The sequence below is a fragment of the Danio rerio genome, chromosome 2 (assembly GCF_049306965.1).
Source record: "Danio rerio strain Tuebingen ecotype United States chromosome 2, GRCz12tu, whole genome shotgun sequence".
Classification (NCBI taxonomy): Eukaryota; Metazoa; Chordata; class Actinopteri; order Cypriniformes; family Danionidae; genus Danio; species Danio rerio.
Genome location: NC_133177.1, coordinates 27,202,302 through 27,214,929, shown reverse-complemented (window position 1 = coordinate 27,214,929; position 12,628 = coordinate 27,202,302). Strand labels below are relative to the sequence as shown.

Sequence of the window (12,628 nt, the reverse complement as noted above, 5' to 3'; positions counted from 1 at the left end):
TGTGTTGGGTGTCACCCAGCCCGCAGCTCTACAGATGTCTGTTAGAGGGGCGCCGCGTGCGCGCGCTCGAGAGGATGCGAAGCTCCGAGTGGAGTGCGCACGCGCTCTCGGGGGACGCGCTCATCTCGGCTCTGATAGTGAAAGAAAGGCATCCACAATCTAGTGGGAACTTATTTCGGTACGGCACTTCCCTGCTGCCGACCGCTATAACAGACGAAGAGCTGCTCAGATGATCTAAACTCTGAGTGCGGTCCGGATAATACGCAAAACGCGAACTGGACAATAAGAAGGGCTGGGTCTGCCTCCTCCGAGGGCAGCGCTTGCAGGCTCACTACCTCGTATTAAAACGGAGTGGTAGGAACCTTGGGCACATATCGCGGGCGGGGTCTCAGGACGTGAGAGAAGCCAGCCCAATTACAGGCACGAGTCACTGACCGAAAAATGCCTCCGGGTCCCCAACCCTCTAATCGATATCAACGCGACCAGCAGAGCTGTCTTCAGGGACAGAAAGATAATGAGTCGAGGATCGAAGGGATCTGACGCGGCTTGTGTAGCGAGGGCGAGATCCTAAGAGGGCATGAGAGGGGGCGGGGTGGATTAATTCTCTTAACGCCCCTGAGGAACCGGATGATGAGGTTATGCGTTCCCACGGTGCTGCCAGCCACCGCGTTATGAGAGCGGAGATGGCAGCCACGTAACCTTGAGTGTGGAGGGCGACAGCCTGCTCTCCAACTTCTCTCGGCGTAAAGAAAGCACAACGCTGATCTGGCAAATTACGGGGGTCTTCTCAGCGAGAGACACACCATTCAGTGAATAGACTCCACGTCAGGGCATAGGCGCGCTCGGGGAGGGGGCTCTAGCCCGAGTGACGGTATTAGCCACCGCAATCGGAGGTTACCTAAGTCTTCCTCGCGTCTAAAATCTCTTCAAAGATCGGCGAGGGTGCCAGGTGGTGCCCTGTCCCTGAGAGAGTAGGTGCTCTCTCGAAGGGACTGCCAGGGGAGGGCTATCGCGAGGGAGAGCTCTGACATCCAGGTCCGGTTGAGCCAGAGGGGCGCAACCAGCAACCCGTTCCTCGTCCTCCCTGACCTTGCACAGTAACTGCGCGAGCAGGCTCACTGGGGGAAACGCGTATTTGCGCGTGCCCCGAGGCCAGCTGTAAGCCAGTGCATCCGTGCCGAGAGCACTCGGTCAGGGAAAGAACAACTGGCAATGAGCGATCTCGGGGGAAGCAACAGATCGATCTGGGCTTCCCCGAATCGCGCCCATATCAGCTGAACAGACTCGGGGTGGAGTCTCCATTCTCCAGGACGCAAGGCTGCCGTGAGAGCGCATCGGCTGCACGGTTGAGCTAGCCTGAATATGAATGGCGTGCAGCGATTTCAGCCGCGGATGACTCCAGAGGAGCAGACGGCGGGCGAGCTGAGACATGCGGCGAGAGCGCATACCCCCTATACGGCTGATATACGCCACCGCCGCCGTACTGTCCGTCCTGACCAGCACGTGTTGCCGCTCCAGCACCGGAAAAAAACGGTGGAGAGCGAGGAACACTGCCAAAAGCTCCAGGCGATATGCCAATGCAACTGGGTACCTTTCCACAGGTCCGCAGCCACATGCCCGCAACGCACAGCCCCCCAGCCCGTGTTGGAAGTGTCTGCTGAAACGACAACAAGACTGGACGCCTGTTCTAGAGACACCCAGGCCTGTAGGAACGAGGGGTCGCTCCAAGGGCTGAGGGCGCGGCGACACAGCGCAGTAACAGAGACTCGGTGTGCGCGCGCGTGCCATGCGCGTCTGGGGACTCGATCGTGAAGCCAGTGCTGAAGTGGTCTCATATAGAATAATCCGAGCGGCATGAAGCGGCTGCGGATGCCATATGCCCCAGGAGCCTCTGAAATAGTTTCAGTGGGACCACTATTTTACTGTCGAGCTCTCTCAGACAGTGAGAGACAGCGCGCTGCCATGGTGACCGAGTCCAGCTCCAGCCCGAGAGAAGAGATCCTCTGCACGGGGGCGAGTTTGCTCTTTTCTCGGTTGACCTGAAACCCCCACAGGTGGAAGTGCCAGAGCACTTTGTCTCTGTGCATAATCAACTGCTCCGAGAGAGGGCAAAAATCAGCCAGTCGTAAAGAAAGAGTATGCAGATGCCCGCGAGCCGAAGAGAGCCCGAAGGGGAGGGCTTTGTATTGCCAAGCTCGACCTTCAAACGCAAACCGCAGAAACTGTCGGTGGCGAGGAAGAGTGGAGACATGGAAATACGCGTCCATCAGGTCTAATACTGCAGACCAACCCAGAGGACGAACGCACCGGAGGATGCGCTTCTGCGTGAGCATTCTGAACGGCAGCTTGTGCAGGCAGCGGTTCAAAACGCGCAGATCTAGGATTGGCCGTGACCCACCGCTCTTTTTGGGCACGATGAAGCGTGGGCTGTAAAACCCGCTCTCCATCTCGGCTGGAGGGAGCGGCTTGATTGCATCCTTCGCCAGGAGGACAGCAATCTCCTCTCGCAAGACAGGGGCGGACAGGGGGCTGACCCTGGTGAATACACACCCGTGACTTGGGGGGCCGTTTCGCGAACTGAATCGCATAGCCGAGTCTGATTGTGCGTATGAGCCACCGCGAAGAGCTGGCCCGCGCTAACCAGGCAGGCAGAGCTCTCGCTAATGGACTCATCGCTACAATCGCTGACGTACCAGCAGTGGGGCAGCGCGGAGTGGGTGTGCTGATCCGGGAAGCTCGCGGGTACCACGGAAAAGCTGGAGGTGAGATATTTACTCTCACTCCAAACCCGAGCTCCGGAGGGGAGGCTCGAGGGGTGGGAGAAAGGAGACCGTCCTCCCAGCGCTCGTGAGCCACTGGCGAAACGCACCGAATCTACAAGCTAGAAAGCATAGCGTCCCAGACTGGCAGATTTCGGGCTGTCACATCTGGGGAAGTGAAAAGTGCCCTTTCATAATGTTTTCATGGCAGTAAAAAGTGCCGTTGGAAATGGGGCCCCGCCCTCCAGCGGGGAAAGAGCAAGTTCCCTCTTCTCCAGATGGCCTGTCCCAGGGGCGCTTCGCGGTCCGTTGCCGGACTTAGCGGCGTTCTGGGCAGGGGGGCTGCCTGCTTCCGAGGTGCCCGACGCGCTCACTTCGCCGGAGGCGTGTGCGGGGGCGGAGCAGCTCTTATAGGCGGGCGCCTTCGGCGAGGAGCAGGTATGAATGGCACGGCGGGCGGAGCGGGCTACGGACTGCCGATAAGACATCACCCACCAACTGCTCTCTCACCGCCTTGAATTCCTGGGTGAATTCACAGACAGTGTCGCCGAACCTGGCTGGGGATATGGGAAAGTCAAGAAAGCAGACTTTGTCGACTTTGCGCATATCAGCCAGGGGTGGCGCTCCTGGACCACTAATGTGGACATCGTCCTCCCCAACGCACACGCAGCGGACTCAGTAGTCCGAAGAGCTAAGTCGGCGGCGGTGCGAAGCTCGTAAGCCTGGGCTGGACCCACCCTCGTGCAGCTCGGCCAGCGCCTGCGCTTGGTAGCGCTGGTAGGTGGCTATCGCATGCAAGGCGGAAGCAGCCTGGCCCGCAGCTATGTAAGCTCTAGCTCCGAGGGAGGTAGATAACTTACAGGCTTTGGATGGGAGACGAGGCGGACCCCGCCAAGAAGAGGCGCCGCGCGGATTTACCGCCATCGCGCACTCAACCTGAGGAATCGCCACATACCCCCTGGCTGTTTCACCGTCAAGAGTGGTTAGGGTGGAGGAACACGCAGCACGAGCAGAAAAAAAGTGCTTTACAAGACCGCGTGAGCCTACTGTGCACCTCCGGGAAGAAGGGAACGCCCCTCTAGTCGGTCCGGCCGCGGAGCTGGGGGATAAACCATCTCCAACCCACGGCCGAAGCAGCCCGGGAAAGCACGGCTAACATGTCCGTTTCAGGATCCGTAGTGACAGCGCTCACCAGCCCGAAGCCCGATAATCCGTAATCACGCGGATTATCTCTAGCTGAAACCCTCAGATCTGCCCGAGTGCCCGCTGCAGAGCAGGGGACAACTGGGGTGGTTCGCCCTTTTGCAAAGGCTAACCGCGATCTTGCGCAACAGTCATGGCATCGCAATGACGACATGAACTGCCCGCGAGCAGCGCATTAACATGCTGGACCCCCAGACATGTAACGCAGTGCCCGCGCCCATCATCCGAGGACAGGAAACCACCGCATCCAGAAACGCACAGTCGGAGCGCCGTCCTGATAAGGACGTGCTGCACGACTGTGTTGCTCTTTCTGTGAAGTTTGCAACTTTATACGCACCGCTCTGGAGGACCGGACCCAAAGAACGCCAGGCAAGGGAGAAACCCAGCTCGACCGTCTGCCACTGCGTGTACACACTCTGGACCGGGAGAATGCTCTCGTTCGCTCAGAATCGCTGGTCACAGCAGGAGGAACCCTCATCGACTCGATCAGAAAGTCTCTGAAGCGAAAAGGATAGCGTCTGCTGGCGCCAGGTGAGCTTATATACTCAGTTGATTGCTTATGCCGCTCACCTGCGCAGGCTTGCGCTGCCAATTCATTCTTAATTGGCCCGTTCAATACTCTTTCAGACGAGTAGCTTCTGAACCGAACCTCCCAATGCGTGGATTTTACAATCAAATCCACTTATAGTGCTGAAGTTCCCCCCGAAGGGGAACTAGAGGTTCATTCTGCTGTGGAGACCCCTAATAAATCAAGAACTAACCCAAAGGATATTATGTGATTGATTGAATACAGTTGATGAGGCTCTCTGCTACTCATGATGTTGAAATAAATCATAATGGCAGTATATTCATAAATGTTAAATTAAAAAATATTTTTATTTTAATTATATGAAATTTATTTTAAAAGTCTGTGACTACTGTTTTATTATAACAATTTTTACATGTAAGAACAAAATCCATAAAATACCAGACGGCGCACTCTTAGCTTAAAGCCTAAAATGTGTGCTTTGATTCTACCTGTTTCAGAGTTGCCTGAAGCTGAACCCCAGTCTATGAGTCCCATAGCCTTGGCCGCAATGATTGCTGTCCCCATCTGTGTGCTGAGCTTTGTGCTGGTGCTGCTTTTCTACATGTGCCATAATCGCTCAATCATCCACCATCGTGTGCCAAGTGAAGAAGACCCTACTATGGACCACCCATTCCTTGCTGATGGCACCACACTTAAGGACCTCATCTATGACATGACCACCTCTGGATCAGGCTCAGGTACTGTATATTACAGCTTAGACTTTTATAATCTTACTAAAAATTAGCCTTTTTTCTATTTAAACATTTTTCCCACACATTATGTTTAAATTAGAGATGTGGGATATTGGAAACTAAATTGTGTTCCATAGCACTAATTTGCAATGCAATATTTCACTCTTTGTGCCAGAACCTTGGCTGGTTTGAATCTGTGATGTATTAATAAATCTACACTGCCTGACAAAAGTCTTGTTGCCTATGCAAGTTTTTGGAACAACAAATAATAACTTGACTTCTAGTTGATGATTTGGTATCAGAGGTGGCTTATATGACAGGCAAAGGCCTCTACATTGTTAATATTTTACCAAAATAAAATATGATCACGCCATGATTCTTAATTATTTAATCAGGACAGTAAGGTCTGACTGTGCTAAGACAAAAGTCTTGTCACTTAACAGAAATAATGCACAGTATAGAATATAAAGTCATGGTGCAGTGGAAAAAGAATTCATATTGTGTATGACTCACAATATTAATGAGCAAGGAGGACTGCATCCATACATCTCTGCAATGACTCAAATAACTTATTAATAAAGTCATCTGGAATGGCAAAGAAAGCGTTCTTGCAGGCGTTCTTGCCTCGTCCTTCATCTTACCCCAGACAGGCACAATAATATTCATGTGTGGTGACTGGGCTGGCCAATCCTGGAGCACCTTGACCTTTTTTGCTTTTAGGAACTTTGATGCGGAGGCTGAAGTATGAGAAGGAGCGCTATCCTGCTGAAGAAATTTCCCTCTTTTGAGTTTGTATTGCAATGGGCAGTACAAATGTCTTGATACCTCAGGCTGTTGATGTTGCCAACAGATGATTCATCAGAAAAATCTACCTTCTGCCACTTTTCCAAATGATCAACTAGAAGTCAAATTATTATTTGTGACAATTACAACTGCAATCGACGGCAAGACTTTTGCAGGGCAGTGTATTAAATATGAAACTAAAACCACCAGTAGACACCATCATTCATCCAAACTATTCATTTAAAACGGCTGATTCTTTAGAAATGAGACAAGTGACAGTCTTAAAAGATTGTGTAATTAAGCTATTTTCCCAAATCATTTCTATTCAAAACTGATTAATTTAGGACTGAAACTGCTGTGTTCTGAGACACAAATTGAAATCTTTATTTTAAGAGGCAGTATAAAATTTAAGAACAATTAAAATGAATATTTTATTAGTCTATAAATATAACACATTCCAACTAGGGGTGCAACAATTCAATCCACACACGGTTTGGTATGTATCACGGTTTTAGGGTCACAGTTTCGGTATGATACGGTTTGTGCTATGCTTAGAAAAAAATGTCTACAGGTCAATTCAAAGAACAATAAGTGAAGTTTCATAAGCTAATTTCGAGAGGAGCACGTGATATGATTGAGCACTGCTGGCCAATCATCTGTAATCAGCAACAATCCAATCAGAGTGATCCTAGCTTACTATAAATGGATAATTTTCTCCTCACTGCTCTATCTTCGTATTGGAAGAATCCCCCCTTCCACCCCATCTCCTCCTTTTCCCCCCTTTTTCTAAGGGGGAAGCTATCTAGACCTACCTGATCTCGGATCCCCTGATATGCTTATTGACCAGGCGGGAGCCCTGGACTCAAATATCTCCGAGCTCAGGGTTCTCTCCTGGGACAACATGCCAAAAAATCTTTAAATGCTAAGCATATCTAAGTGGGAACTCTTGAAACATAATTATTGGGTAACAAACACCTGACAATGCAACAGCTCACACAAATGAAAAAAAAAAAATAATAATAATTTTAATAAAATAAAATTAATTAATTAAACATTTAAAATAAATGATTTTAATTAAAAGTAGGGCATTTTGAAAATTGTATGTTCAAATAAATTGCCTGATAAAAAATAAAGAGAAAAACATCTCAACTTAACAGTTTCAACCAATTATGCAGAAAATAATTGTCAATACATCTTAATAATTGAACAATAATTGATTACCTCTGTTTACATTATGCTTGCATTACCAAGGCAGCAACAAACTTTTATTTATGATTTCTATATAATTGTGTTACCAGATTGTTATGATTCAGCGTTCGGAAAACTAAAAACTGTGCTTAGCAGACAGCGGGTAAACAGAGTGAATAGCGGGTGTGATCAGGTGTGATCACCTCTTAGTATGTAAACAACAGATTTACATACTAAGAGGTGATTGGACAGGCCTTCACACGTGCTATGTATGTGGAAGGTATTCGGAAGTGTACAATGGCGGAAATGCTTTTTTTGCAGTTGTTTTATTAACAAACCAATATTAATAATGCATATATTCAGAACTGCGGATCACAGGGCACACCAAACCGTGGGAGGACAACGGGAAAATATGTTTTTTTTTACAGAGAACCACTGCATCCCTAATTCAAACTGCAAATCCCAATTTTTTTTGTGGAAGGGGATTGTGTTGTTTTTATGTGTCTCTCTTTAAATGCAAATGAGCTGCTGCCACCTGCTACTTTCTTTAAAAGGAACAACAAAACAAAAACTCTTATCTTTTTATTGGCATTTGCCTGTTAAGAGATTTGTAAATTGATGGATATTGTAGCATTCCCAGATGCAAACAATCAAGGCGTTAAAAGGAGTTCAGAAAAGCTGTTTACGGATTACTCTCTTTGGAGTAATATTAGTCCCTTTGCTTTGTAACTTTGCACATAATTTTCATGCACAAACAGCATATTTCCGCACTTAAGAAAGTAAAAAAAAACATAATTATTCCCATTTGATATGCAAAGATCCCATCAACTCATCAAATCCTTTTTAATTTGCTTGTATTTGCTAGTTGTTTTCCCTGTAAACCCAATCATAAATCCCAAAGTGCGCTCAGGCCAATTTAATTTCCATAACTTTGCCTTCAGTGCCCGTTGGGAACAATTGAGGATGTGTAAATCAACAGTTTATTGCTTCCAGTGTGTTCGGAGCCTCACTCCAAGTTGAATTCATTGTAGGTTTTTCTTTAGTCCAGAAGCTCTTTTGTCTAAGCCAAGGAACGCTAAATTTGGCAGTGCCTTTGATCGAATGTTTGTTTTTCAGCTCCTTTAAGCAGGACTGTCACAATCTCCTATCAAAAATTGTGCATAAATTTGAAGATTTGGCTTGTTTGCGTGGCTCTCTTATGCTCTGCTGGCAGATATTGTAACTACACTTTTTTGAGGACAAAATGCATCTTTATAATTATAACTAAATATAAATTAGAACAAACACAGTGAGCTTGAGTGGAGTATTTTTTTCTTGTGGTCTTCAGGTTTGCCTCTGCTAGTGCAACGGACCATCGCCAGGACCATCATCCTCCAAGAGAGCATTGGGAAGGGCCGTTTTGGAGAGGTGTGGAGAGGCCGCTGGCGTGGAGAGGAGGTGGCGGTGAAGATATTCTCCTCCAGAGAGGAGCGCTCTTGGTTCCGCGAGGCAGAAATCTACCAGACTGTCATGCTCCGTCATGAGAACATCCTGGGCTTTATTGCTGCAGACAACAAAGGTCAGACAACAGTGAAAGCAGTGAGTTCAGTTCAGTGTGTTTGTGTGGATAGTGTTTCACATTTGCTCATCTTGAAGGTAATATTCACACTCACTGAGTAACAGTTCAATGCCAAATCTTTTATCTAGCTGCTTATGCTGTATTTTTAGAAGTTTCAATAATTGTAATAATTTTTTGTAATTTTTTATTTTATTTTTTTTAATAACATTTATTTTAAATAATGATACTAATTTAATAAGTGTAATACTTGTATATATTTTAAATTTAATTTTACATTTCTAATCATTTTTATATTAATTATTTTATACATTTTTTGATAATTTTTATAATGTTTTTATATATTTTTTAATAATTATTTAAAATATATATATTTTTAATTAAACTTTTTAATAATTAAAAAAAATATATTTTTATCATTGTTGTTAAAATATGTTTTGCAATAATTTGTAACATTACTTTTTATGCTGTTAATAAAAATAGTTTAAATCAAATAGTTAAAATATAATTATATATTAGTTTACATTATAATAAACAAGTAAACAAAGAAATGCAATAAAGAAAGCAATTGTTGTTCAAAATAACTGTATTCTTTGTATTGCTGAAAGACTATGGTAGGTGTGTTCATTTTCAATTTTTATGACAAGTTGTCAATTATTTGTACAGCTTTTTGAAGAAAAATTCTGTAAAACAGGCTTTGAAAATTGATTTTTTTTAACAGTTTTTGTTGTCATTTACTTAATTATAACACATCCAGGGCAGCAAGATGGCGCAGTGGCTAGCACAATCGCCTCACAGTAAGAAGGTCACTGGTTAGAGCCTCAGCTTGGTCAGTTGGCATTTTCTGTTGGGAGTTTACATGTTTTCCCTGTTTTTGCGTGGGTTTCCTCTGGGTGCTCCGATTTCCCCACAGTCCAAAGACATGCACTATAGGGGAATTGATCAAGATAAATTGGCCATAGTGTATGTGTGTGAATGTAAAAGTGTATGGGTGTTTCCTAGTGTTGGGTTGCAGCTGGAGGGGCATCTGCTGCATAAAACATATGCTGGATAAGTTGGCAGTTCATTCCTCTGTGGCGACCACTGATTAATAATGGGAAATTTATTAATAAAAGCCGACAAGAAAATGAATATCAATCACCCTTTAATCCAACTTAGATTTTGCCATTGGCATTGTCCTTTAGAAACCAGCATCAGTCCCCTGCTGTTTTTACAACATTTTCCAATATTTTATTTGTATTCTTCAAGAGGAAATCAACAGGGAGGCTGCACTGCAGTTAAACTGAGTTCACTTCAGAACTAATGTGCATTGAAACATTCAAAGTTGATTCAATACACTGAATCAATGTTGAGCTAATGGACACATCTACTCTACTTCATTTGAGAATCATGGTTTTGTTTTTAAAAAAAATCTCTTCATCCACACTATGGTATTTTTTTAATAAATGAAGAACTTTGCAATGCTAATAGCATCATTTACCCGCTCATTATGTATAGTACAATTTTTAAAAAAAGGAACTGAGTGTTTTTCTATCAGTTTAGCTGTACATTTTTATGTTGATATATGTGAAAGTTTGTCATTCCTCCAAGCACAGCATTCACTGGTTCATCTTCCTCTCTCTCTTTCTGCATATCAGATAACGGAACATGGACTCAGCTGTGGCTGGTATCTGATTACCATGAGCACGGCTCTCTCTTTGACTACCTGAACAGGTACACGGTCACGGTGGAGGGCATGATCAAGCTGTCTCTGTCCACCGCCAGTGGTCTGGCTCATCTGCATATGGAGATTGTGGGTACTCAGGGTGAGTCACAACACTCACATCACTTTTTATTCTTCCTGACACATAATAATATTTACATGAAAATTAACATGTTTTCATATCCAAATTTGTGGTGCTACACGGTTCCTTCACAATGTTTATTTGTGATGTTTTATGTGAAGTTATAAAGGTCTATATAAAGGTATGTGAAGTTATAATCAGGTGATTCGTTTTTTTAAGTGTTCTTATTATTCTTTTTAAAAGGTGCCTCTCATAATAGATTTATATCTATCCAAGGTATAAAAAACAGTTTTAATTTTCAGTATCAACTCTTTTCTTACAGTGCTTTACTCAGAATCCAGTCTCTCTTAACACTTAAATTCCTGTAGTCTACTCAGCTCTTATTAGACAGATGTATCAGTCTGTTCTGATTAGTGTAATTCTTATAGTCAATGTGTGAATTATACATTGACTATCAGGGGTTTGGCCTTTAATGCACGTAATATGGATGCCTAGGTGAACCAAGTTCATATATTTAAATCAGATACATCTCATTTATTAATCATTTTATTGTAATACTTAAGGAAATGTTCTGCCGTACCATGGCTGCAGCAAAAGCAATTATATTGTGCTGTTTACCTTGTTACCTAGTTACCTAGCCAGGGACTATTTTCAGGTGCTTAATAATATCATTGCACCTGCTGCAGCCATGGTATGGCAGCAAAGTTCCCTGAATAACGCTCCAAAATCAGAGTATAGTTCCCATATTGTCAGTCTTAATAACTGCACAAGAGTCAAGTTTTAAATTGGAAAATATTCATAACTCTTTTTTTTTCTTTTTTCTCTTTTGAGCAAGATGCTAATGGTCTAATCCAATTAAACTATCTATGCTAAGCTAAGCTAAAAAGTGTCGCCAGAGCTGGAGATTGGCTGAACGCATAAAAAAAATGAAAAACTTATAAATTAAAAATAAAAACTCTTTAATAATACATTTTATTTATATTGCGCTTTTCTCAAACTCAAAGCGCTAACAAGAGCATCAACACACAGAAGAACATGAAATACACAAAAAAGTAAGAATGATAATAATGATAAAAATATACATATTAAAAGAAGGCCTCATAAGTTATAAGCAATAATAAAGGATGTGTTTTAAGAAGTTTCTTAAAACAGTCCAGGGAACTGACGTTTCTGATGTTTGTGGGGAGAGCACACCACAATTTAGGCACAGGATAAGAGAAAGCCCTGCCTCCCATGCTGCTAAGTTTGCAACGGGGCTGATACAAGGTGAGCCCCGAAGTAGAACTTAGATTGCGAGAGGATGAGGAGGTTAATATTAGGTCACATATATAATCAGGTGCAGAACCATGAACAGTTTGTAAGTTAAAATTAAGCCTATACAATCTATAACCCTAGGGGTCTTGTAAAATGATTCTATTTTCAAATGATATACATTTGTTACCTGTTTACAAATAGCAATTCTTAAGTCTGAAGTTTCTATGGTGAAAAATACCCACACTATTGACATCTTGTCTTTCCTTTTGCCTAAACACTTCTAAATTGAGCATCTGTTGTGTGCAAAATGTCACTTCATGTGGACAGCAGTCAAAACCCTTGTGGATGAAACATCTAAAATAATCCTTATCTAATCATTTGATCATTTGTTTTCTTATCAAGCAAATACTAATAACTTAATAATGATAACTGCTTAAAAATAAGCATTTATCTTCTAATACCAATATGCCATTCATCACTAAGAGTCCTATTATGCATATGCCCTTAAAGAACGCTTATCATGGGTTTTTGAAAAATTACCTTGCATGTAGCGTGTAACACAGCTCTAAGTGAAGTGAAAAATCCAGCTAAGGCTTAAATCTAAAAGTGCAGTTTTTAAAACTATTGATTCATTAATAAAAGAGTTTTCAAATGAGTTCTTCTAATGAATCGTATTGATAACGAGTTCTTTAGCTGTTTTAGCGTGACGTCAATACAAAACTTAAGCCCCGCCCATTTGTTGTGCACGCAAACCCAGGAAAATTAAAACCTGTGGCTCCGCCCACAAACAGTAGCTAAGAATCCTGTTTGAATCAAGCCATGAAGATGCTGTGCTCAGCTGG

General features: G+C 43.8%; 1 protein-coding gene across 1 annotated transcript in view; it reads left to right on the top strand.

The window, feature by feature from the left end:
• The window catches only part of tgfbr1a (transforming growth factor, beta receptor 1 a), a 75,980-nt gene that overhangs the window by 46,027 nt on the left and 17,325 nt on the right, over positions 1-12,628 (top strand). Inside the window, 3 exon segments of the mRNA NM_001037683.2 lie at positions 4,989-5,228; positions 8,521-8,751; positions 10,386-10,553. Coding sequence (NP_001032772.2) covers positions 4,989-5,228; positions 8,521-8,751; positions 10,386-10,553 — 639 coding nt within the window.